This window comes from Osmia lignaria, chromosome 1 (assembly GCF_051020975.1).
Source record: "Osmia lignaria lignaria isolate PbOS001 chromosome 1, iyOsmLign1, whole genome shotgun sequence".
Lineage (NCBI taxonomy): Eukaryota > Metazoa > Arthropoda > Insecta > Hymenoptera > Megachilidae > Osmia > Osmia lignaria.
This window is the reverse complement of record NC_135032.1, coordinates 10258836-10286758: the sequence shown is the minus strand read 5'-3', so window position 1 is coordinate 10286758 and position 27923 is coordinate 10258836. Positions and strand designations below refer to the sequence as shown.

At 40.2% G+C, this 27923-nt stretch overlaps 1 protein-coding gene across 5 annotated transcripts; it reads left to right on the top strand.

The window, feature by feature from the left end:
- Positions 1-122: 122 nt before the first annotated feature.
- Positions 123-27923, top strand: LOC117606071 (insulin receptor). 5 transcript variants are annotated; one of them, XM_034328071.2, is made up of 7 exons: positions 123-485; positions 12070-12861; positions 13041-13461; positions 14328-14481; positions 15215-15392; positions 15538-15706; positions 16237-27923. In XM_034328071.2, the coding sequence occupies exons 2-7, from the start codon at positions 12584-12586 to the stop codon at positions 19297-19299; spliced, it is 4263 nt and encodes a 1420-aa protein (XP_034183962.1). In that variant the 5' UTR covers positions 123-485; positions 12070-12583; the 3' UTR covers positions 19300-27923. The 5 variants fall into 5 exon arrangements, with proteins under 5 accessions (XP_034183962.1, XP_034183965.1, XP_034183963.1 ...); XM_034328074.2 differs by lacking the exon at positions 123-485 and adding an exon at positions 493-1951; XM_034328072.2 differs by lacking the exon at positions 123-485 and adding an exon at positions 493-1986.

The following is a 27923-nucleotide window of genomic DNA, read 5'->3' as shown; positions in this document are numbered from 1 at the left end:
AGAAATGAAAGGGGTTTAAACGCAATGGGATACGGTCCTGAGGTTAGTTAAAGGCTTCGCACGAACGGCGGCGCATAAGTCGGATTCCCGTCGATGCTCGAGACTGTGCTAGTATTTCCACGACGCGTCTACGTCCGTGACCCATGGCCGAAGTCAGCGCTTGATCATGATCCGATCAGTACCAGCTGACTCGTTCGTCAGGATGTCGGTGTTTGTTTCGTTGTACCGTATCTGAGTTGGCAAACCGTCTAGTAAAAATTCAAACGTACATTTCTCGCCATTGATCGCGACGGTGTGCCGGGTGTTACGAATACGCGGGGCCCCGAGTTTTTGGTCGTGCGTAGCGAACCGGGCGAGAGGTAAATGCGCTGCTATGCACGCTGGAATGTGCCGTGGTGGTGAGGGTCGTGGTGTTTTGAAAGGACACGTTTACCCACGTGGAAGAGAACAGTGCCAGTTTTCAGCGTGACTCGTCCAACGAAAAAGTAAGCACCGAAATCGACTAGACAGGGAGGAAGAAACGACCGGACGAGACGGGACGAGAAGAGACGAGACGAGACGAGACGAGACGAGAGACACTTGAGCCGACGACCAAGTGGAGACAGAATGGTGAAAGAGAGAAAGAAAGAGGAGGGTAGGGAAAGATAGAAAGAGAGAGAACGAAAACGAGACAGGAAGGGATAAAACAGGATAGAGAGGAAGAGAAAGAGAGAGCGAATAAAGACACGCCAAGACACGCCGAGTTGACTGTTGTTTGATCGCGAAAACACGTGGGGAGCGACGCGGGAGTTCCCTTCGTTTCTGTTGACGTTACGTATGCACATTTTATACCGCGTTTCCCTGAGTCGAAGGATAACGCTAGGATTCGAAGGAGAATCTCCTATCTTGACGATCGATCGTTCCTCGGCACGATGGCGAAGGTGCACGAGAAACGCGCTGGAAAACGGCATCCTGTCACACGAATATGCGCAAACGGTAAACGATGCTGCGCATACGAGCGTGTAGAGTTTCATATGGTGGCGGTAGTGCGTGTGGCTGTCGGAGACCCCTCTGTTGGTGACCGGAAAACAAAACGGCCGAGGTCGGGGCCGAAGTCCTCGACGATGCAAAACGTTTTGCTCGGAAACCGACTGACTACGACCGATGCAACCAACAAACGCCCTAAAGAGAGATACGCGCGTGGGTCTGACGCGACGCTTTTACCCTCTTGTCTGGCTACCTCTGCCGCCGTGACGTAATCCATTCAAGCGCTTACTACGCAATACGGGACGCGGCCAGCTCTCTCTTTCTCTTATACTCTCCACTTCCTTTCTCTTTTTTTTTTTCTCTCCCCACACTTCCCCGACCATTTGTTCCTTTTCACCCGTTACTCCCACCCTACGATCCCGAGACCTCCCTTGTTTTTCCTTATTCCACGATAATGGCGCCGCGATGAAAATCACTTTTCTCCGCAGCGTTGTAATTACGTTCTGCGACGTGTGCCTTTCGTCCCTGGCACGTGTCCCTTGTTTCTTTCCTTCGTTCCGTTTTCATCCGTTTCCTACCGGCGGCGCGCCACGACACTCCTCTCTTTGTACAGAACGATTCACCGATTGACTAGTGTGCGTCCGTACGAAATTTCGCGCTAGTGACACCACCCACCCCTTTTCTTCCAGTGTATAAACTTTACTTCAGGACCAATCGTAGGGAATTCCGTCTTGGTTCAACGCGCCCAGTGCGTACGTGCTAGCGTGCATGTCTCTCTACGTACTCTACGATATCTTCAAAAAATAAGAACCAATTCGAACCGCGGAAACCATAACATGGTCGCCCAAGACGTTGTCTAGTTACGACCAAATAAATCCCCAAAGGTAGGGCGCGATCGATGAAGTGTGATCGTGAACGCGTTCTGACAGTGACACCGGCCGAGGCGGGAGGCGAAAATTTTCAACAACCGAGATTCCATCGTGAAGTGCGTATCAACAACCTGTTTGAAGGTGGGATAAGGTAAACAAGCGGCGCGTGGTCCGCGACATAGGCGGTGTACGTCGGCGGTACAACCTTCGGGGAACGGTTTCTTCGATTTTTCTCCTCCTTGTTGTGTGTTATGCTCGCGATACTAACTACGCATTAGAAACGAGCCACGAATCATCGCGTCTGACGAACGTGTTCGCGCGCACGTGTACCCGCAGACACGCACGCACTCTTTGTCCTAAATAATCCCTGGAGCGAGTTGAAGGAAAATAATGAAATTTCCTTTCACCTACGGTGGTAAATCGAGAATCACTGATGCAAAAACTTCATTTTCGTTAAAATATCTGATGCAATTTTTGATTGAAATTGAAAAGAAAAGGGAAAAGATAAAGGTGTTGGATGATTTTCAGTGTAGGTTACTGGTGCCTTATGAAATCCCTGGCGCGAAGCCTTGAAAAAGTTCCGGCTAAGCGAGAAAGGAGAGAAAAATACACAGAGAATTAGCGTGTTGCGTGTTTTGTAATCGGTCGCGTTACGACCACCAGCATCGATCCAACGCTGGGCACCAGCTAACTTCTCCGACCTGCTTGTTTTGCGTCCCTCTAACCACGTTTTCCTCTCTTCTTTCGTTTGTTTCATTAATCGTACTGATTTAGGAGTAATGTGGGACACAGGGCAGTGGTGCTCCGATAGTGATTGTTATCGACGTCTTATCATCCAGTGGTATAACTAAGAATCTATGAGACCCGTAAAAGTATATTCGAGCACGTTCTCCATTAACGCTTACGAGGTATGTTACTTTCTTTCCCGGTGTATCAGGTCCTACTGACTCGCTTTGTTTACACCGTTCCCGTCAGATAATGTGTCCGTCACGTGTTCGGGAAGGAAGTATTCTACTTTAACTCTGAGACACTTGTTCCACGATACGTCGTCGAGTAAACGTTATTTCCTTTTCAGTGAACCGTGATGACTGTTTTTTTAGGCTTGTTTTACATTCACGGTGTTTTAAATACAGATTTTGGTTTCATTGATATATATATATGTGTATGTAGGGCCGTGGAGGCGAACTTAGGGCACGCGTGCCATTTTAATTTTTTTTCTAATAGCAACTTAATAATTTAAGATCCGATTTGGTAGTTCTAGCGTTACCCCCCACTCGGGCTTGTTAATCATAATCCATTTATATTTTTATAACTCGTATTTATGTTTATTATGTGCGTAGGAACGGTTGTCGAGAGCGCACGTTATCTGCACCACGTGTGTCATAGAGGCAGCACATTGTGTTCACCGTGACATTCGATTAGTAAAGGAAGCGATTGAACGCAAATAAGCACACGCGATTTATTAAGAGACGCGAATGGCTACGTCGATAGATCGTTTATAAATAGAATTCATTAAAATATTAATTGTCCGCTCGTAACTCGATTTACGTAGTGTTAATAATTAGCCGAACGTCGTTTGGGAGACATCGAACGGTAGTGAAAGGTCGATCAATAAATTTCAGTTCATTAATATTACGCAGGAATTGTGCATATTGATAATGTCGTAATTTAAAACATTTGAAACGCCAGATATCGAGCAATTAACTCGAGACGAGCCCCCCCCCCTCTCCAAAAAAAGAATGATAACGTTCAATTAATATTTCATCGAGTAACGAACAGCTGATCCGATTTTTTAATCGAGTTAATTAGCACGTGGAATAGACATTAATTCATTTATAATGAAAAAAATTTTAATAACTTTTTTTTTCTACTTTTAAATTCATAGCCGATCACCTAATGAACTACGCGTTAACAAACTAATTCGATATCGTTTCGATCAAATTGATACTCCAGAGTCACGTGACGGTATTAAATAGCACAATGAATCGTGTAACCTCTTGAGAAAAAATACCATGACGTAATTGAACACCGTTACGATTATCTTCGAATTCTAGCTGTCAACATAGAACCTATCTCGTAAATAGAAATTCTTATCGCCAATAACCGTTCTATCTAGCGTTTCCTTGCCTCTTCGAGTGTTTTAGCAAAAAATGGCCGACGTTCGATCGGTACCGGAACTGGATACAGGGAGATTATAAAAAAAAACGCGCGAAACTTCGATCGACATCGGTGTTCGCTCAATGTGTAACAAAAAATGATGCAATCCAAGATGAAGGTGATAACTCGTGTCTGTTTGGCAAACGTTTTGCCGCATTGCTGGCACAGCCAAGATCTAACGCGTCACGTATTTACGAGTTTAAATATAAAAGAGGCGCCAGTGTGTTGATTGCAAGAGAGAAAAACAAAATTATTAAGGGTCTCCCCGTCACACTTGCACCGTTCTCGTTTGACAAAAATGGAGGTAATCTCGTTAGTAGGGCGCTATTCGGACGGGAAAATGTAACAAGACTCTATAAGACAATAAGCTCGGAGGTTAATTTCTCGTGAGAAATACCGGGTCATAATGCGTTTATGTAACGAGAGATGAGCGAGAAAACAACGACGCAATGATTGTCACACAGTAGGTGAGAGATACCTTGTTCGTGCTGATAACGGTTATCACAGCCATCGCGTAATAATGCAGCTTTTTTTAATTGAATTCATTTTCGATCGAGATTCGAATAAAAATTACCAAATATCGCGCGAACTTTAACTACGAATCTATTCGGGGCAGAAGGTTTATTTTTTGGTTGGTTCAACTTTTATGTTTGATTATACGTAAACTAAACTTCCGCTTAGAGAGCGGTGAATAATTCTATTCGAGATCAACTGAAACAGCGAACTTCTGTCGATTCTGAAGTACACGAGATTAATCGATCCAATTAAACGTATCCCTTTATCAAAGCACTGAACTTCGAACGAAGCAGGGTGTGAAAACGCGTCCGATTTTTTCAACGGTACCACTCGGTATATATGCCAAAGTGAGGCGTGAAAATCAGCGTGCAGTGAAACGTCTCAATTTGCAGGGAGGGGAAGAAAAGTATAATTGGAATTTCGAAAAGGGGTAATTAGTCGGATTCTTGCTAAACGACATTGCTCTCTCTCTCTCTCTCTCGATGGCATGCGTGGCTGCCTTATCAGGTCTCTCTACTGGTAATAAACTAATCGGCTCGAAAACGAAAGTGGCGCAGTGGAAATATCCATTCGCCGTTGGTGTTCCGCGTTGGTCGCGTGGAAAAGTGGAAGTTTCCACGGTGTACTTGCGTTAACCCGACCTCCGTCGTTTTCATGGAAAAAACAAATCGTCGCGTTCAAGTACGACTCGGACTCATCACGGTCAATTATCGTGGTAACTGATTCGGAGTCACCGCGGGAGATTCGTCAGTTCCATTCGTCCGACGCGAAACGAGCATTCGAGGAAAATAATTCTTCAAAATCAATCTTTCCTTTATTGAAAGCATTCAGGGAGGTTCGCGCACCTCGATTGGTTAACAGAACCGCGTGAATCAGCTGGTCTCTTTAGCCCTTAAATAAATTCGCGCCGAAAAGAAGACAGAAGAATCTGTCGTTTCATAAATAAACGCGTTGTCCTCGAAACGGCACCGTTTGCCTCTATTCGGATTGGAAATCGTCGTGTGCCAAGAGAGCAGCCGTGATCTCTTGACACGGACAATTTGGAACGCGTGGGACGTGGCTGGAAGCTTCCTCGAAATGTTTTCTCACGGTTTTCATTGTACTTCCCTGTAGCTCGATAATTTAAAATTACAGCAGCCGCTCGATAATTTGCCGTCCTCTACAGTAGCCGCTAAATAACAGTCTATTTCTTATCAAAGCGCACTTCTCGATTTCTGAAAACAGGCAATTATCGAACGACTATTGTAGATTGCTAATCTGTATAATATTCAATGTCATGATTCATTTGCGAGAGAATCGCCAGGCGTCCAAACAATTTCCAAAGTCATTAACCCCCGATGCGAGTATTTAACTGGGTCCTCCTATTGTGCGATCACGGATGATCATTCAAATCAGTATTCCGGTTATGTAGATGCACCGTGGGCTCTTATTTTTCAAGTTTTTTTTTCACTGGGTCTCACGCGTCAAAGCGGAGGACCTTGTGGTTGTTCGATCGCGGGAAAATTCGTAATTGCAACGATGCAATCTTTCTTCTTCCTTATCGAAGGGAAGCAATTTGATACCGTTTGCTCGTACGTATAATTGAAACGGTGAAAGTTCTTCAGGGTAGATGTTCCTCGTACGGTTAGTAATTTAACGATCTACTAACTTCGATGAAAACATCGATCCGATAGGTTGTTTTTTGGGGTGTCATGGTTTGTGAATGTGCTCGAAACAACACATCCTTCTCCCCTGTTATCGTGACTGATTTCTACGAATTTTTTTCTCTGCCATGCAAACGAAACGAAACGGAGGGTGCGAGGAGAAATTCGAGTTCCTGTGTTTCGTAGACGCGTCGTTTCTCGTTAACTTTCCTTCTCCCTCCCTTCAAGGAAAGAATGACAAATAAGGTAGGTGACGCAACCGATTGACACCCATGGTGGTGACTGGGTGACGCAATGATGCAATTTTTGGCCTGTCATTTGTCTCCCTCCTTCGCTGCCTCTAAATGAGACTTCTATCTACTTGTTTGTCCCTCGTCGCAACATTACGTTGTTTGTGCACGCTTGAATGTAATTTATGCTTCTCTAGAAATAATCCTTTATTATCTGCTACTTGCATCCGTCTCATTGTTGCTGTCTGCAAACCGGACCTCGTTTAAAAATAGATCACAGAGAACAAATTTTTCTTTCAACAACTTTTCTTCTGTTCTGATACTTTTATATCACCTTATGGGTTCGATTGATCAATTTGGGTATCGATTAAAAATTAAATCGAAGACTGTTAATATTACCTAACATTATTAGGATCAATCATGGCACTAGTGTTACTAGTATCAGTTTTTCTTATCGGTGTTAATAATATCATTGGCATCACCGATTTGATAATTATTATTGCATCCTTAATAGATTCGATCTTAATATTAGCATAATTAGTACGTAAATTTCGAAATATCGAGGTGGCATAAATTAAGTGATATTAGTCAATGGTATGTCAGACGTCAGTATCAGTAGCATCACTCTACCTATTCCGAGCACTCTAATTCAATTCTGGTATCACTGTCCGTATCTTTCAGTCTAATTATCATTAATAACAGTTGCAGTATTACTGTGCGAATACCAAGTATTTAATAACATCATAAATGGAGTGATACTTGGCTGATAATTGTACATTAAAAAAAAGCAATCAGAGGCAGGGGTGTACGCTGGATTGTGCTCGAAGACGTTAACGAGCATCCGTTCAGACTGTTTCGTTTCGTTTGGTACGATGGCAAAATACCGTGTGGTATCAACGAACGACCGTGGCAAGCTGTAATTACGACTAAACTAATTATATCGTTACGAGGCAATCGTATCTGTGCCTCCTCCTCGTGGTCACCAGAGGTATTCGCGGTGCGTTCCACGGTGCGTGACTCGTTTTTCGTCGTACGAAAAATAATTATTGCTCGTGGGCGCCAGATATCGTTCTACCAAATACCCGTCGAACACCATTGTTCCCGATTCTCCATCGTTCACTCTAATTACATTGTAACGCGATGCTCGTTCGAATAATACCGGTTAAATTAATTGCTCGATCAATGCGAAACTTCGTTGCCGAGTATCCGGTTAATTATCCCCGGTGAATATTTCATCGCTAACTAAGTTGAAACACTGTTATTTAATCACACAATAATTATTATCTTTCGCTGTGATTATCAACGCGTCGCGGTAACTTTGTACTAATTAACGTTTCATTTAACCCTCGAACGACGGACCATGGAGAGAGCCAGGATTACAATTTAATTTCACGTTTCGTATTACGTTACATTAAAAAATATTACAACTCCGGTAAGTACACACGATTCAAATCAGATATTATCGTGTTCCCTGTATTTTTTAGAAATAATTATCAAGTGTTAAGAGTGCTCTTCAATTTTTCCTGTATACCGTTTACTCGTTGAAAAGGAGAACAAAACATTCAGTTTATTATTGCAAAGAGATAACCGAGCTACTCCTTTTCCATTCATTCGACTCGCTCTTCCTCGTATCGAGGCAACATAAATAATAATATTTTTATAAGATTTTTGCCATTCAACGGGTCGCGCGATTGTTGTACGATGAGCAACTACGAAAAGAGAGGAGCCATCGAGGTTAGCAAAACGTTTGAAAGAACGTCAACAGCTGACTCACGAGCAAAGCGTTACGTTAAGCGGACCATAATTAGATGGACATGACGTTGTAACCTCGTGCCGAAACTTTCCGGCTCGCGAATCCATTGGAAACGTTCCGTTCCACGTCCACCATATTTTCCGTTTGATTTTTTCTATCATTTCGATGTGCTTTTCGTTAAAAAATTTTCAGAAAATCTATTCCTTATTATGCCTCCTTTGGAAAAAAAAACGATGTCGCAATTAATCGAATGATCACAACTTATTTCCAGTTTTTATTACAACTTCTACTTCAAAGTTACTCAACTGAAATAGTTCAAATACCTCGAATATTCTATTTAGAATATCAACATAGTAATTAAAATATCCGGATTTCCATACCCTTCAAAATGCACCGCAACACCCGTTACCTTGGAATTAATCAATTCACTCTATAACTCTATAATCCCTAACAAATCTCACGTAACTTCGAAGTTACCGTCAATTCGCTCACCTTCGAGCCACATTCTACTTTGCTGCAATGCAAGATCCGATCAACATCGTTCGATATACCTGGTGCCTTTGTGAGAATCTTCTGAAGATAAAATGTACAGGACGAGTCTGAGATGATTCAGTAATTCCATTCACTTTGCAGCAGAAATTCCGTGTAAGGTTTCGTAAAAAATAAAAATTAAACGAAACTCAGAATTAAGGACACCAGTCTGGGTGTTAAGTATTCCGGTGATTCAACTTCGATTGTACAATCGCAAGAAGGCACGGGATTGGTTAAGGTTTCTACATATATCAACAAGGTGGCAAGGATTCAAAAACAAACCACTCGAACGAATATTTATTACCGGCGATCTTGGATCGAAGCGGAGGCTTGGAATAACCAGATGAGATCTGGGTGATTATGCCAGAAGTCTTGCAAAGTAAAGGGACTTCGAAGCGTGAAAAGAAGAAAAACACTTCCCCGACAGAGCGGAGTAATCGTCCTGGACATATTTATGAATCCTCTTCGAGGTGGATGGAGATAAAAAGTAAACCAGTTACTGGCTGAAGTTGAAATAAAAATAAAAAAATTTCTCCATCCCAGTCTGGCTGTGCGTTTTCGTTTTTCATCGATTGACATTTCTCGGTGTTTACGATGAGTCAAGTTGAACAGATAAGCGTTTGAAATCGCGTACGCACTGGAGGAGGGTACAGAGGTGTTAGAAAGTTGCAAACCCGTTAGACGGAATAAAGCTACTAATAAATGGTGTGTCTTCCACTGAAAATACAGCTAGAAGCGTTCACTGGCCTCGACCAGTGGTGGCATACTTTTTCTCTGATAAGAACAAACACACGAAACTGAGACGTGCCAGGCCAGCTCTATACGTTAATTAATTTTTCGACTTCACCTGGTAGATGTCATTTAACTGTGTTACTTATTTTCAGCACGTACGTAGGTGCGACCGAATTGGGTTCATTGTGCCTACGTTTCGAACTTCTTATCTCTCGTGGAACGAAGTTGAAATTACATGTTTCTCAATTTAACTGGAGGATTGCTTGATCAAATTCACTGATAAATATGATTTGGAATTTTGTTAGAATTACGTAGTGTACATTCTCGATCAAATCGGGCTTTGAAAAAAAAAATGGTGTCTTGGATTTTCGCCCTACCTAATGGGTGGCCATGGGAAAATTTTGCGCGGGAAAATTTTAATTCATATTTCTCACTTATAAAATTCAAAATTAATATAATCAAAATTGGAATTTTGAGAATTCCTGTTTCCCTTATGTAGCCATTATCCCCAGGGAGTATTACTCTTTCAACGTGTAATATTTGAGCCATTAAATTTGCATATCTTGACATTTTTATAACCGTTTTAATAACAGTAAACATCTGATCCAATTCATTTCTGATTAGTATCATTAAATGTTTTCCGAAATAATTTGATGTCTCAATAAATTGAAGAAAAGAAATTGTACTAGTTCCTGGTTTGCTTATTAGTTCAAGCTCATAAACGATCCATCATAAGGCAAAACACCTGTCTGTTTACTTGTCTTAACAGGTCGTGCAACTTTCTCTCGAAGCGTTCTATTTAGAATGTTGCATTGCTGAAAATAATTCTGGCAATCAACTCGAGTATGAGGTAAGCAATATTTCTGGAAAGCATACAGGCCTGTGTAAACTATTTATCAACCTCATAAATTCTCTCCTTTGATTCGTCATATTGCTCTGCCTGGTAACCAAGATTTCTCTGTGTAAGTTATTTTTTTTTTTTTTTTTATTATTTTAAAATCGTTCAGCTCATTTTTTCCACCTCGTTCTCCGATTGGAAAGGAAATCGTGGCTGCTTTTTCATTGATACGAGCAACGCAACCCACGTAGCGTTGAATCGTACGTCTCGAATTCCACGGCATAGTGGGCGATAAGAAGCGAAGGGGGACCCAGGCACGAGCCAATCTGCTGCTTATCAGCCTGTTATCAGCATCGCGTCAAGTTATGAATGGGCGGAATCTCGTGCCAGCTTGACCGTCCGATTTCACATCTTTTCGTACGCGCGGACTCGCGATGGCGTAAGGCCTTCGCAAACAGTGGAATAAGTAACTTTCGTAAATAGAGAATCCTTCAATTTCCAATCTCTGTTAATAGAAAAAGTTTCCATTACTGTCTGTGTTAATTACTTTGTGGTCCCTCTCGTCGAAGATCATTGATTATTCAACCCGGCCCGTATTCTCTGAAATCTTCCAAATCACGAAACGAAGTACAGTATTGCATAAGACGACGAGAGTAAATAGTCTGCTCGGAGTAACAGTAAATACCATTGGTGTGCTGTTATTCCTGGCCATTCAATGTACTCTTCGTGCACGTGCTACCGCGAGCGACTTTCCTGTTTGCTCATTGTGCAATTATCGCTTTATCGCCTCTTGTAATTTTGCTTCTGACGAATGAAAGAAAAATAAACATTCGTTAACACGTTGTTACGTTAACCCCGTGAACGGACTGGGTCGATCGAGACGGGAATTTGCGAAACGTATGCAGGAAAATGAAAATTAGGGCTCTCCCCATGGTCCGCCCTCCGAGGGTTGATCTTCTCTTATCTTCAAAATAGCTTTTAAGCGAAATAATAAAAATTCTATTAAGTGGAAATGAATGAGAATTTCAGAGAAAGAGAGATCGATTATAAATCATCGTGGATAACGTTCGTAATTAACGCAATTTGTTTCGAAACGAAGATGGACAAGAGGGTCTCGTTCGTTTCTTCGATTAACCATCCTCCGCGTGGTTTGATGGACGGTTCCCATTGAAATTCACTGATAGATTATTGGTCGGTAATGGAGAAAATGAAGTGGCACTTAACGACGGCAACATTCGATAACAAACCCATCCACGAGGCAATATTTTTCCTTTCTACTACCGCGTGTTCCCGATCCTCTTCTTCTCTCCCGATACGGGTTTTCCGCTTCGACAACCGCGGCGACTCCATAATTTTTCGGTTTACAAGCGTATCATTTCAGCCCGAGGCGAGCCCATTCTTTTTACTACGAAACACGTCACTTTTGCCCGATGCTTTGTTCCTCGATCGGACAACGAATAATTGCTTTTAAAATAGACGGGCACGTGCCATAATATTGTTAATTAATTCGGAAAAAAATTATATTGTTAAAATAAGATGTATCAAATTTGATCATTCTTAATTCCCTCGCAATGTTCAAAATCCCAAGTCAATTAAGAAAATCCCTGAACTAAAAATCCCTAAGAGATAAGAAGGGTCCTAAGTTCAGAATCGTACGACGAAGAGAAAACGATGCGGTATACGTCTGGCAAACGGTTTGTCGACGTAGCTTCTTAAAGGGTCAAGTGATCGGTTAAAGTCTTCGATCGCAATCTAAAACGTGTCTGGAACAATCGCACCAGATTCCCAGAATCAAAGCAGCGGTTATCTAAAACGTAGCACTGCTCTGTTCCAGGGGAGAGCAGGCCACGTTGCTGGCGCTATGAGGGCGAGGAAGTTTTTCATCTTCAACAAGAAACTCTTCTGAATCAAAGGGGTACAACTCTCCATAATTGATTAAGAAGAAGAAAACGAAACAACAAAAATCTGGAAACTTTTAAAGATCGCAATTGGCGATTTCTTTGACGATAAGGGTGGAGTATGAGGATTCGTGAACATTTCTTAAAACCTCATCAAGTTCGCCGATTACAGAGCTCTGTTAGAAGAACAGAAGGTTAGATAAGGAAGCGAAGGTATCGGTTCGAGCGTATTTCACGTGACAATCGAGCCTGGTGGAGTCTAATAGAGTCCTGTTCGAGTGAAGCCAACCTCTAAACGAGGATCGATCGGACCGATTAATCGGGAGAGAGACTCGGTGTGCTGTGTGTTCGTGTGGAGGCGGTTGACACCGCCGTAGGGTGGGGTGTAATTTCGGAAGGTTTCACGATAGAGAGGCCTGGTCAATAGGACAGTGTCGATGAAACAAGAAGATGACGAGGATGAGCCGGTTGCTGCTGATCGTATTTCTCTGCGTCGCGACGCGGCTGGCCTACTGCCAGGACGACGGTTGGTCGAGGACGAATTACCGCAACGACGACGGCATTCAGGCCAAATACGAGGCCGATTATGCGAACAGGAAGCTCGAGGACACTGGGTTACTCGTCGAAGACAAACACTTGAGGGACTGGGTCGACGGAGCTGGTTTTGACGATCCGTTTTACGATCGAATAGTTTCCTACAGGAGCAACAGGGCGATCGATGCTTCCAGGTACACGATTCACGATTAATTGTCTATTCGAATAATTATAAATACCATTCGATGGGTTAGCTACGATCATTTTTTACGATATTAAATCGAGCCTCTCTCCATGGTCCGTCATCCGTGAGTTTACTAAGGCAGTACTTATCGTTATTAAATATTGTTATTTTATTTGAAATATTCGACAGATCGACGGAAGCAAACACGAAATTGAGCCAGCAACCGGGCCAGCTGTCGAACCTGCCAAAACCGGGCACGAAATCGAGTGTTACCCGCGAAAAGACTCGTCGATATAAAAATGTGACGATCGGTGACGGTATCTGCCAGAGCATCGACATAAGGAACAGCGTGTGGGCCTTCGGTATCATGAAGGATTGCCACGTCATCGAGGGTTTCCTGCAGATCGTACTGATCGAGAACAACTCCGAGAAGGATTTTCAAAACATCACTTTCCCGAATCTCCGAGAGATCACTGGCTACCTCTTGCTGTACCGTGTCAACGGCCTAAAGAGTCTTACCAACCTGTTCCCGAATCTCGAAGTGATCCGGGGCAATATCCTGCTCACCGATTACGCTTTCATGCTGTACGAGATGCAAAATTTGCAAGAGGTAAGCCTGTCACGCGACGTTGCGTGGTCGATTGGTAAATTCGAAAATTAATAGACGCTAATGGGTTAAATTATGAAAACCGAATCGTCAGGTATGGTATTAAAGAGCGATATCCCATGATAGACAGCGAATTGGTGAAAGGAGTCACTGTTTCAGGGTACAGTGAAAAGGTAAACACGATATGATCGAATAAAATCGCGTTGTTTGCAGAGCAAATATTTTCGAAAGATAGCCGTGCTGGTAACCCTTTGAATAAAAAAAGAAAGAAAGAAAAAAAAATGAAACAATGTATGTCAAGGGGTGAAAGCGTGAACGATTGGGTGTTATTCTTGAAAATAAACGCGGATCAATATTCGCTTAGTCGGCAAATATTTGTCTGGTATCGGTTTTTTTCATGTTTATTAACCGCGATTCGGGCAAAGATTAGCTCGCGATAAATTTTTCACCCCTTTTTAATTGAAATTTTTAATTATTTCAACTTGTCTAAATATTGAAAAAAAAAATACGATACCACCCTTTCATTTTGCGCTGATTTCTACCGGTTCGATAAATCTACGAAATTTAATTGAAATTGGAGAGCAACACTTTGCTGTGTTTTCGAGTTAATTCTTCTCTGAATCATTTCCCACGTTTGTAGAGGACGATACAGTCTGTCCTGGCTTCGATGCTTCGTTCCAATTCGCTCAGGACTCAGCCAGTTGACCCGTCGGGTCAAGTGACGTTAATTAGTCAATCGAATTAACCAGCCGTTCGACCTCTGTCCAGTTCAGTTAGTAAATCGGTGTATCGGGGGCTGAATCGTCGCCCACTTGGATCTAATTTTTATTTAATTCTTTCTTTCTTTATTTTTTCTTTTTTTTTTTCAGATCGGCCTGAAGAAACTCACGGAAATCTCTAGGGGCAGCGTTCGGATCGAGAAGAATCCGTCTCTTTGTTATACTAACACGTTGAATTGGGATCTGATTGTTTCCGTGGGGGAGAACGTCATCAAGGATAATGGGGAGGAGGCCTCTTGTCCCGGTATTATTATCATTTAATTGTTCTATTTTTTTTATTTATAGGCACGCTAACAATAAAACGAATGATCTGCTTTTTTGTCTTGCCTACCCCTTTGCTTGATACGCTTTTGCTTTTTGGAGGCAGTCATCGTCCCATTAATCGTTTGTACAATTTTGTCCACGTTTCCCAAATATTTGTAAAATATTTACAAGAAAATTTCTAATATGTTTATTATAGAATTCTGTGACTAAAAACGATTAATTCGCATCCCATCCCCACGATGCCACATAGGATTCCATCGCTTCGCACTAATTATCTGTTGTTTTTTTTGTTTCATCTCTGTTACAGACAGCCCTGCAGGTTAATATTAAATCTCAATCTACATGTAACGTATTAGGCACGTCAAGTAATATAGAGCGTATGAAACTCGCAGCACTGAAAACACTTTACCTCATGGTGAAAATCATTTTAACAAAACACAAAAAAATACATTTTCGCCGTGCAGGTGCTCGGTTCCCGCAACATTGTCATTCGCATGTTAAGACGTACAAATTTATTTAACCCTTTTTCGCGTTTACAATTTTAACTAGATAATTTTCTAGGATCATTATTTCGTTTAGCTACCAGATTGGTAAGTGCGACAATATTTAAAATAAATCTTGAGAGGCTGCTGTGGCCTTAACATGAAAAAGGGTTAAGTACGAGTGAAATTACCGAATGATCTTAATGATAATCAATAATTCCCCTTTTATAGTGTGCTCCCATTGTCCTGAGGGCTATTGCTGGACTTCCCAATACTGTCAGAGAATAATGAAACCAGATTGTCATGAACAATGCCTTAGTGAATGCCGAGGACCTTCTGACAGCGACTGTTATGTTTGCAAGCACTATAGACACGAGGGAAAATGCGTGGAAACTTGCCCTTCGCATTTGTAAGTAACGAGTATGATTTTTCCTCTCTGATTAAAAGATATAATATACAAATTTATTCTAAATAAATCCCAGGGCTGTAGCCTCCATTCAGATCCCTGCCCTAGACGAAAATATTAATTTACACGAAACAATGATTGTTCACAGATACTCCTATCTCTCCAGAAGATGCGTCACGAAGGACGAATGCGTGCGGATGAACAGTCTGAGAAGGGTTTACTATTTCCTGGAGGATGGGCAAGCCTGGAGACCGTTCAATGGATCCTGCGTGACTCACTGTCCTGACGGATACGAGGACGCGCTCGACGAATACAACGTAAGTTAATTTCTTCATTCGATTAATTAACCCGGTTCGGGAAGTTGTAATTACACGGAGGAAGTTCTCTGAAACGCATATTCGAGTCGAACATCATCTTTGTATTTAATTTCCAAGGCCAGAGATAGAGAGAACGTTCATTATCGCAAAACGGTCGAGTGTTAAAACGCTAAATCACCAATTAAGGAACGACAAGGTTTTCATAACGTTCTACTTTCAAAGTTTGAAAGTGGTGATAAGTGGTAATTATACGGTAGCCGGTAGATAGCAGATATCCGGTAAATTGTAAATCTTTCATCGCAAATTCCGTATGATTATTTGTTCGATAAAAATTTCCAGCGATAAGTCGAAATTGCAGACTTTAGCATGCGAACGATTTTTACGACCTGGTCGTGTCGCAAAGGCAACGTTAAAAATTCTATTCCTCGCTTTGATGTCTCATTTTTTATGTCATTGTTCGATGACGGATAAGAGTTCCTATGTTCTACGATAACTTGACGCGGTAACGTGCAATTACCTTGCAATTACAGATGACCACTTGTCGTGCCTGCGAGAAGAGCTGTAGGAAGGTCGGCCATGGTGCTCTGATACGTCACATATCGGACGCACAGAGTTTCCGGGGCATAACCGTGGTGAAAGGTGCCCTGGAGTTTCAGGTTCGAAACGGCAACCCGAACATAATGAACGAGTTGAGCGACGCGTTTGGCCTAATAGAGGAGATCACCGAGTACGTGAAGATCACTCATTCATTCCCCATCACGTCGTTGGCTTTCTTCAAGAAGCTCAAGGTGATCAAGGGAGAAAAACTGGATATAAACAACGCGAGCCTCGCGGTGCTCGACAATCCGAATCTGTCGAACCTGTTCCCACCGGAACAGAAGATCAAGATCGAGCGTGGTCGGCTGTTCTTTCATTACAATCCAAAACTGTGCCTATCGAAGATCGTGCAATTCAGCAAGATGGTTAACATCTCGAACTTCACGGATTTGGAGGTGCAACCGGAGTCGAATGGGGAGAAAGTAGCTTGCAACGTCGTCAATATCAACATCACCGTTAAGGAATTGGGTCCTGATTACGCGGACTTAGTCTGGGACAGTTACAAGCCTCCCGAAGGGCAACAGTTGCTCAGTTACCTATTGAACTATATAGAGACGGAGAACAGAAACATATCCTACGAGGCGAACGCCTGTGGAGGGAACAATACCTGGCAGATCGTCGACGTGGACATTCCGCAATGGAACTCTACCGTGTCCAAGCACATAGTCAACTTGAAACCGTACACCATGTACGGGGTATTCGTGAAGACGTTCATCGCGAAGAACTCTAACTACTTCGTGAACCCAGTAGGTCTGTCGGAGATCATCTTCTTCAGGACGAGGAGCACCATACCCTCGCCTCCGATCAACGTGATGACGACAGCTTTGAGCGACACCGAGGTCTTAGTTCGATGGGAACCACCGATATACACGAACGGACCGATTGGTTACTACATGATCTCTCGCGCTATGATACACGAAGACACTGGTCTAATTGCTTCTAGAGATTATTGTAACAACACACTGGAGAACGAGGTGGAAAGCGAGGAGCAGACGGTGCAGGAAGTGACCGTCAAGACTCCGGTGATCAGTCTAGCCTCGTGTTGTTCAAAGAACCCCGCTAATAGAAACAACGTCGCCTCGAAGAAGTTCGAGATATTCTGTCATCAGAACACGACTATCAGCTATATATCACCCGGCTGGAAAGACTATTGCGTCTACAATAATTACAATTCTATGGTGGACCATCAGTTCTACGAGCTAACGAATAATCTGTCCACCCCTCGACCGGACGAGACGACCAAGATCGACACCCAGTCGAACATCCTCGAGGGTCGCGTGGACGATGCTGCTTTTCTGTACAACGTCAGTGGTCAAAACAATTCCTATGTGATCAAGAATCTACGCCATTACACGCGTTATGTCATCAGCATAGCCGCGTGTGGCGTGAAAGTTAACGAGACGAACATGTGTTCCTCTGTTCAATATAGCAACGCTAGGACAAAGAAGCGGCGACACGCGGACGACGTGCGGAACGTAAGAGTCTTAGTTACCAACAACACCATCGTCGAGGTGTCTTGGGACACGGTGAACGATCCCAACTCCGTCACAGTCTCCTACACCATCGAGTACACGAATTTGGACGTGAAAGATGCGAAGAAGAGTACCGAGTGCATACCGCATAGAAATCGAAGGGACACGTTCAACAGTTACTTCATCAAGAACCTGAGTCCTGGCAAGTACAGTCTTCGAGTGCGTTCCACCTCGTTGGCCGGAGATGGTGCTTTCTCCGACGTGACTTATTTCTCCATAGGCCTGACCGACAGTGCCCCGGTCACCCTGATCGCATTGTTAACCCTCGGTTTCCTCTCGGTGGGACTGTTCGTGCTGTTCTTGTCACTGAGGAACCATCAGAAGAGAAAGCAACAAGAAAGACTGATAGCCAGCGTGAATCCTGACTACATAGAGACCAAGTACGTGATAGACGAATGGGAAGTACCTAGGGAGAGCGTGGAAATCCTCGAAGAGCTTGGTCTGGGTAACTTCGGCATGGTATATCGTGGGATATTCGACAAGACCACTTCAGTGGCGATAAAGACCATCTCGAAAACAGCTAGCCAGAGGGAGAAGAACGAGTTCCTGAACGAAGCTTCGGTGATGAAGAATTTCTCCACTTACCACATCATCAAGCTCATTGGCGTGGTGTCGATAGAGAACCCTCCGTTCGTTATCATGGAACTGATGGAGAACGGGGACCTGAAGACGTATCTACGTCGAATTCGCGATACCAATCTGGTGCCAGACGCGTGCAAGATAATGAGAATGGCGGCTGAGATCGCCGACGGAATGGCGTACTTGGAATCAAAGAAATATGTTCATCGCGACCTGGCCGCGAGGAACTGTATGGTCTCCAAGGACCTGGTGTGCAAGATAGGTGACTTCGGTATGGCGAGGGACGTTTACGAAACGGACTACTACAAAATCGGCAGGAAAGGGCTGCTTCCGATCAGATGGATGGCACCCGAGAATCTATCAGACGGTGTATTCACTTCGGACTCTGACGTTTGGTCCTTCGGGGTTGTACTATACGAGATCCTGACCCTGGCTGAGATACCTTATCAAGGCTTCTCTAACGAGGAGGTTCTTAGCCACGTGTTGCACAAGGGTACCCTCAACGTCCCACGCATCTGTCCTGAGAACATCCAGAAGATCATGGAGAAGTGTTTCAAATGGCGACCCAGTGATCGGCCGACCTTTATGGAGATCGTGTCGGAACTGGAGCCGTTCTTAGGGCAAGATTTTTACGAGAAATCCTTCTACCACTCGGTGGAGGGCGTGGAGAGCCGTAACTCCGGCATGAAGAAGCCGTACCACCACGCTGCGCCTATCAGGTTCCACTGGGGTAACGAGACGGCCAGGTGGGTGAAGGAGTTCGAGGACAACGTGACGTTGCTCGACCAGACAAAGGCTGGCACTAGCCGTGCCCGTATCTTCAAGAACGGTTTCCAGCATTTTGGTAACGTAGCCAACATGGAGGATGTACCTCTCGATCGATGAGATTAATTCGTACACAGTTTCTCTCTATTTGTACTGTGCAGAGATGGAAAGAACATTACGGGGACGGCCCTATCCCCGCATTTGATCCTTGCATTTAAAGTTCATCGGAATTTAACTTCTTTGTAATGCGACGATCTAGAATGCGTGTGCCTGAGGTGTGATTTACCGACTACGACCAATCGTACCCGCATTCCTTCCGCTAATATTCTTTCTATCTCTGCACAGTAGTCAATTGTTGTGACGTACGCTTGATCGGGACCCTCGCAAGTCACAAAACTCGTTGACGTACTCTATGTACAAAACGATACTCAGGGCAATGAATCGCGAACGAGGGTCCAACGAGCACGAGACAGACAAGAAGATGGTCCGCCCATTTCTTTTTTTTTTTTTCCTTAACATTTTTCTTTTTCTTTATTCTTTATACGACAGGCATTGTTAATTAACGATGCAAGGACCTTGGCTCTCTCTCTCTCTCTCGGTACTCGTTGACAAGTAGGATGATGACGAGCGACTAAAAAAGAGATTTTCACCGTTCTTCGTGTTCGAGCATACTCGTTTAAAGAGACTAAGTATGCGAGCCTAACCAAAAGCGTCAGGTGTTCAGAGTTTTGTCTGTTTTTTTTTTTTCCTATGAAGCGTAACCAAAAGCTCTAACTTCTCGGCCATGCGAGTCTACGAACTGTTCATTCCTTGGAAGGGTTATCTACTGTTTTTTTTTTCTTTCTTTTTTTTTTGTCGTTTTCCCTTGTTTTGTCCTTTCGTGAGGATTTTCTGTTTCCTAGAGTAGCGGTATCCTTGACTATTTTAGAGCCACGCGTTTCCGTTTAACCGTAGCCTCGTATTACGCGAAAGAACTGATTAATTATATAATAATATACATATGTACTTGGTATTGCGTTATTCGTGCGGATATTATGTACACAGGACTACAATTGAATTCTTTGTTATTTCATAGAACGTTCGTGCTCGCGTTCGTGGACACGAGTCTTTTTTCGTTTTTGTATTAGATTCACGTGTTCTTCTGGTGCTGTTCGCAACGCGGTCGAATCTACTAATTGATATTAACACTGATTAACGCTGATTGAGTAATTAATTTTATAACGCGTCGTCTATGATCCTTTGATACCATACAAAATTAATATAACATTAATAGAATCTTATTTCTGTTAATTAATTATATTAAATTTTTGGTGTCAATCATTAATAACCCTCGCGGTAGTCGACGCGTTAATATTAATGCTTGATGAATTTTAATTTAACACTTTCACTGTGGATCCACCTCGGCTATGAATATTCTTTTTCATTCATTCACCAACGCCTATGGCCCTTAGTGAATGCGTTAATTAAATTCATAATCGGTATGTTAATGAACTTATTTTTTTTTTTATTATTATCAATTGCAAGATGCGTCTTGGAAGACATTGCTAAACAACCGAACGTGGACCGAGTAACAATGAATTCAATGTATAAAAAGATACGATTCTCGCTGGAGAACGAGAGGAAATTTACAGGTCGTAAGTACTTCCTTCGACGATCGTTTGTCCGGAGGTGTTTCACGGAGAACGGTCGATCGAATGTTTCTGTTCGTCGAACTTTATTGTCGCGCTCCATTGCCAGGTCAAAACTCGACGGATCAGAAGTTCTATATACATATGTATACATATCTACCGATATTCTTTCTCTCTGCAACTGGAATTTCGCTTGGAGAAACCGTAGCAATACCAGACAAACTTCTGTCCTGTACTTTGCAATACTTCTAGGATCACGAGTTTAGAGCCTCGTGCATTCGTTTATTTTTTATACCAACCATTTCGTGAACTTCAGGGATTCAAACAAATTTTTCTCGCGATTAGGTGACTATGGGGTGTAATTCTACTTCGAAGAATCAGTCGAAATTGTAAAACTAATTTTTTGGAATAAATTGATGAACTTAAAAGTGTTAATAATTAAAATTTCAATCGTTCCACTTTTCAATTTTTATAAAATTAATTAAGCTCTTTCCACTTGGCATTTTATTAATATTACTTAAAATTATTTTTCTTAATTATTCCTGGCCATCGCCTTGGCCCTTCGGTCCTAGCAAACCCTGTTTTACAATTTCGACAAATTTCACGAAGGAGAACCACCCCTTAGATTCAGGTGTACCATGACCCACCCTAGTTACCGCAGGATGGCGGATCGATCAGAGTGTTCATTGGGCAGCAGGAGTCGACAAGAATTCGAATAGAAATAACTTAGGCGATCTTCTTCGACCCCCCATACATACACACATAGCAGAGTTCCTTGTTACATGCATACCATTCACACGAGGTGTGACACCCTGTACACGGTATATTAATCTCTCGAACCGAAGACTAACTCCCTTCTTTTTTTTTTTTTTTTAGGTAGAATAAAATCTCGCACCTCGTGTTAAGGTATCTTGTAGGTTAAACTTGCAATAAGCATGCCAACAATCTTTGCAATAAGTACACGTATATGTATATTAAAAGGTAGGCACGAAGCTGTTAGAAGCATAATTAAGCAGAGAGAATTCTAAGAGACGACAGAGTTATATCTCTATTTTATTCTAATGATATATATATATATATATATACATGCTATGTATACATACATTCGGATAAGTATTTTTACGGCGACCGTATTTATTCTTCGATCGATCGGATACAGGGAGAGTTGAGCAGTACACTATACACGGTAGACTACACATGTACATATTCAAACATACGAGGTGCGAGTAAAATAGATGGTCAAATTTTGATAGTGTGTTCTATTCTTCCTATAGATGAAATTTTCATAGCGACCAAAATTTGTGATTTATGTTGAGTCGATAATAATAAAATCACTGGCTTCTATCATTGGTAAATTAATTATCAGAAAATCAAAGCAATGCACAGCTTAATGCAAAATCGATCAAAATTTCGATTTTTAGGAAGTGTAAAATATGCTAACGATTGATTCATCTATCTTCTCGTCACCTTGTATATGTGTACATATACAGACCCACATTGAAGTTCAAGGGAAACTTTTATCGAGAGTTCGAAAGAGTCCACTGACTGGGATTCTTATTTTACAGACTGATAATAGTCTACTTTTTGATTTTTCATTCTTCTATGAAACGGGTGAATTGAATTAGTCGTGGACATAAAAACTTCGAAGCAAATACTAGAGTGTACAAGGTGTTTCGTTTTAATTTATTTTTGTTGGATAATGGAATTAAAAATTTTTTAATAACTGTGTGACTGAAAATAACACATTCAGTATCGAAATTTATAAAATAATGTAACTTGAAACCATACACTCGTTTATGTGTTACACTATTTTTTAGAAATTATTAATGAAATAATTTCATTTAAATACTTAATAGGTTCTAACGATACACTCTGTATATTCTGAACCATAAACTGAATCTTTCATTTATCTAAACGAATTAGTTATGAAACGATTTAAAACAAAAGGAAAAGTTTTCATGTAAATACATGTACATACACGTACACGTACACATATATATATATTTTATTATAAAAGGATAGTTTCTACGTTTATATATTTAAATTATTACATTTCTCATATGGTATTTAATTCGTAACCGCGTCACTTTACCAGATACTAATTATTTTACTATTACACCTAGAAGTTCCTTTTAATTTAGCAATACGTCGATTCATTTACTTTAATATCGATAACAACTATCTATAGTTAAATTAACGATAGAAATAATTGAAAAAAAAAAATACACGAAAAGCAGGGATAAAATGATTCGCGTGATTGAAAGTCTGACCTCTGCTATTGTACAGTATCGATCAAAGTAGACTTCCCTAAAGAAAATGGTGTTACGAGGGAAAGCTACTATGCTCCGTACTGTACACACTCTATATATCTTTTTCTTTTTTTATACCGAGTTTATTCAACCCTTTGCACATTCAAACGTTAATAATTGAGCACGCGATATCGAGTGACCAGCAAGGTGTTAATATATCGCGGAGGAAAAGGTGTACAGTAATTTAGAAATAATTCATTAAAAATGGTCACAGATACGGAGGTATTATAAGAATATAAGAAATTGGACGCGTGACGCTCAGTTCGTCGCGAGAAAAGAAAGATACGAGATAATTTCAGACACTACTGGAAGTTCTTTTTCGCGTGAATATTTTTTTTTTGTTTAGTTCGTTTAAAGGGAGATTTTTTTTCTTTTGTATCCTCGAAGGCTAACAAAGAGGGTGAGTTCACCCCCTGACGTTGATGCCGTTTTCTCAACTATTCCGTCTTTATCTTCTTGTCCTACTATACTGTGATTCTATAGTGCGATGGGGTTTACCGAATTTTTGCAGAACTATGCAAAATTTCATTGTTGAATTTTTTTTGAAACGTGGATTGCGATTGCAAGGCATTATAAAGAAGAATTTTAATACGCTTATAGAATTTCCGACTTGAGAACTCGCTATCTTTTTAATTAGAAACACATTCTATTGTTTATTTATAAATTTCTAAAAAGTATAAAGTTTCAGAGGTTTTGCAAATGTTCAGTAAATAACGTCGATTGCTAGAGAATCGTCGAAACCAAGTCCTGAGATGTTCACCATCGCACACGTTTGTACATATGTGTTTGTGTAACAATTAGTGATAATAACGTTAAAATAACGATACATGCCCGTATAGAACCGTACCTGAACAATGTTGACCCGATATTTTGACAACTTTCATAATTATACGGATGTGGTATATAGATCGATAAGAAATGTAAACGTTCGATTAGCAACGATGCGTGTATATATAAGGTGTTTTAAAAATTTGCAGTCGGGTGAAAAAGAATTTTAAAAAAATATGAAAAAAAGAAGAAGAAGGGATTGAAACCTATAAAATTAATTTGATTGCAAATAAAAACTTTTTATCAAGTTTTCAATTTCAACTTTGAGATTCAAGAGATTTTCAATTTTTGTTTTTTAATTACAAAATGACAATAAAAGACTGAAGAAATAAAAGTTAATTCGCGATGTCAAATATTAATTTCGCGATTTTTTAAATGTATACTTCAAAATACTACTTTCTTTTTTTCGAGTGACACGAACGACCTAATTTTAATTAGCGTTATTCAATTGAAATTTGATTTATTATCGTGAATCGATCGCTTCAGATACGAATGGTTAAACGAAAATCATTCGCCGCTTTCCATATTCGTTCTATCGATCAGTAAGACAGATTTTGGGACACCTAGTTCCGTATTCGAAACTGTGTGAATTGTTAACGTTAACCTACTTCGTATTTCCGAGAAAGTTCGTAAGAGCAAATCTTTCGTTCCTGTTCTATCGTTGTGTTCTAAAAAGGGAAGGAAAAAGAAAATATATCGACCAGATGTCAAGATATTTCAAATAAAAAGGGAACCAATGATAAATGAAAATTGAACTTTCGCAAAACGACGCTGGTGCAAAGAATAAAAAAAAAAGAGAACGAGAGACTGGAAAGTAGAAATATCCTCGAAATCAAACGAATGTACTCCTAATGGGCATTAAAAAAAAAAGAAAGAAACATTTTATCTGTCGCGAGCTTCGTCGTCAATGATAGAATAATATTTTTTACTCGTTGCAATAAATAGCGTCTAAATCGTGTAAATAAAAGAAACATTTCAAAGTTTACAAGTATAATATGGCGCAGAAAGGAAAATGAATAAAATTCGCGTGAAAAATTATTAGATACTACGTTTTAAAGGAATTGATTACGAAAAGAAGATTAAATGATATTTCGGGTCAGCAGAGGTGTTTGATCACTTAATTACTGTTCTATCCGGGCGATATAGTATTTATTGTTGCCGCCTAGTGCCTGAAGGCAGGAAATCGTTTCACGCACGTTTCCGGTTACGCGGGAAAACCCGGAAGCATGTGTTTCCATAGATAAAAGGGGGAGAGTTTTTCGTTGGTACCAGCTGATCAGTGCCGTAACTAGAAAGTGTTTCTTTTGCTCGTGAAATCGTTTTGAATCGTCTGACTTGTTTCTTATTTAATTTTTTATCTCAACAATTTGAAATAAAAAATGAAAAATTCATAATTTTCACACGAGTTCAATTGTTCTACTGTTACACATTTTTAGAAAAATTTTCCAGTCAAAGAATTAAAATGATAATTCACCAATGACCCTTAAGGTAATTAATAAATTAATAAAGGGTCCAATTAGCTATTTTACTAAACATTCTTAAAAAGATTTCACAAATCACAAAGGATTAATACAGTATTTTTTTTTATAATTCTTTTTACATTATCCTTGATTTGTGAGAACAGTAGTTGTTTATACGTGGTGCTTGGTCGTTACTTGTTAATAATAATTGTTCTAATTACGGTACTGAAACGTGTCCAAGGTGCGTGTTTAACGCACAAAAAAAAAGAAATGAACGCACGTTTCGTGCAGCAGAATTTTCAATGGACTGACAACTGAAGACTTAGTTTTAAATTAGATGTATCGCGTCTTTTATAATGTAAATAAATAAACGTATCGTGGCGCCTGTTCGCGATGTGCGTGATACAGGAATCGTGTGCGTTTCAACAGGAAGTTCGTGAAGCGTTTTAGAGTAAATTTTTATATAAGTTTTGTCTATGAATTTAAAAATATTATATTACAATAATTTAATTTCATTAAATCGGGACGAACTTTCAGTAGGAATTCAAGTTTGATTCGATCGGTAGATTTACTTAAGTTTGAGTATTTAATTCTTTTTTTTTTTATTGATTTAAGTCGAATTTATAAATTAGATTAAAATTAAAAATATCGAACAAAAATTCGTTTCGAACTGTTTGTTTAATAGAAGATTTAAGTTCGATTAAGTTCAGGGTATAGTTATTAAGTTTACGTTAAATCGAGTATATTGGGACCTTTAGTACTAAATTCATTTATTTAGATTAGTCTAAACTGTTTAACAGGAAGAGTATAATACACGAAATCTTGCTTCCTGGATCACGCACCTGGTAAGCTAATTAAATTAACCCCCGACCCTAAAATGAAATAAAAACTACGAAATCACTCGCAAAATGGTCGATAAAGGAAAGTGTTAACGTTAATTTCCAGTCGGGAGAGCGTGTATTTTTATCCTGAATTAAGATCTTTCAATTCACCCCACACATTTTAGCCCAAATTGACAAAAAAATCTTTGATTTAATCTGTTGCTCTACATCTTTAATTACACATTTCATATGTCTTAGTCAGAATCGAATTGGTCTCCACTAATGAAAGATTAAAAGTAAAATTAAAAAATTTATACATTATCACCTACCTTATTTTCCAATGCATTCTATAAAAAGTTTTACCAAAATTAGCAGTGTGTAGCAAAATGGGTGAATAACTCGAGAAACAGACACGCATAGTCCTATATTTTCTACATACCTTGTTACCCATTAAGCGTATGATAATTAATCAATCGATCGATTAAGGTACTCGTGTACTCGCGTTCGCGTATTTCTAATTCATTTAAATGAAAAAAAAACACAGCAGTGTGAAAAGAGTACGGGTATTCGCGGTTTTCTTCTTAAATTAATCAACGCGTGTTTATTTATACACATAAATTACATTTAGGACTGTTGAATAGTTAGAGTTTAAGCTTCCTTCATCGATATCGATCGAGACTCGTTTATTTAGAGCATAAGTTCTTTGATTCGTTTAAGAAACAAAAGAAGAAAAAAACAAAAAAAATTGTTTTAAAACTGAAAATTTCATTGACAATGCTTCACTCGAGCACTCGAACCCCTGGCTTTACAATTTTTTATTTTATTTTGTCGATTAAGAATTTAAAAAATTTACATTTTACAGAGTGAAATATTTTCTTTAGACTATTTTAGACTGAAATTATCTATACTATTTATTTTGTCACGTTCAATGTTGATAAGGCAAGGGGTTAAATGTTTATTTATTATTTATTCCGGAACGAATGAGTGAACTATTATATTTCCCTTAAATTTTATTTTCGAATTCCATTGTCCGTCTTTTTTAATTCAAACAAAATTCAACAGCTTTCCCTGAGAAACGTAATTCCTAAATCAAAAATTCCTGCCATACCGTGTCTTCCAAGACAGAGACTAACGAGTAGCGAATTAGTTTTTTAATATTTATACACGGTCGTGTACGTAAGCCGTTGTTCGTTGCAAACTAGCCCTAGATATTATACTCTATACTGCGAATACACCCTTATATTACTCTATAAACTAGAAGGGATGAAGGAGGATAATCACATTCCGAAATGGTGAAATTGTATCATTCGTGTATCTCTGTTAAAAATTTTCGATAATCAAATTTTAATAGCCAGTCTCGATAATGGATCTGCGAAATTGTATTACTTGCGCGTTAATAACCCTTTGAGGATGATAAACCCACATATACGTTCAAAAAAATTCGTATAAATAAAAATTATAAATTTAAGATGTATGCTTCGAAGAGAAATATTTAATAAAAAATACACATGCTAAGCTTAGTTCCCAAAGGGTTAAAATAAAAAAAAAAAAAAATAATAATGTGAAAGGGCGAGCAACGTAAAACGGATTGAGTAAAACGACTGCATCTCTGTAACCCGTATAAGTTAATAAGTTATGTCGTTTACCCTCCTAAGAGAAAGTTACGAATGTATGAAAGAGCGTGATTGATGTATCTGA

Coding starts and splice junctions, on each gene's coding strand:
- LOC117606071 (XM_034328071.2), top strand. CDS start 12,584: ATGACGAGGATGAGCCGGTTGCTGCTGATCGTATTTCTCTGCGTCGCG. Junction 12,862..13,040: donor AGGGCGATCGATGCTTCCAG/GTACACGATTCA, acceptor AATATTCGACAG/ATCGACGGAAGCAAACACGA. Junction 15,393..15,537: donor GAAACTTGCCCTTCGCATTT/GTAAGTAACGAG, acceptor GATTGTTCACAG/ATACTCCTATCTCTCCAGAA.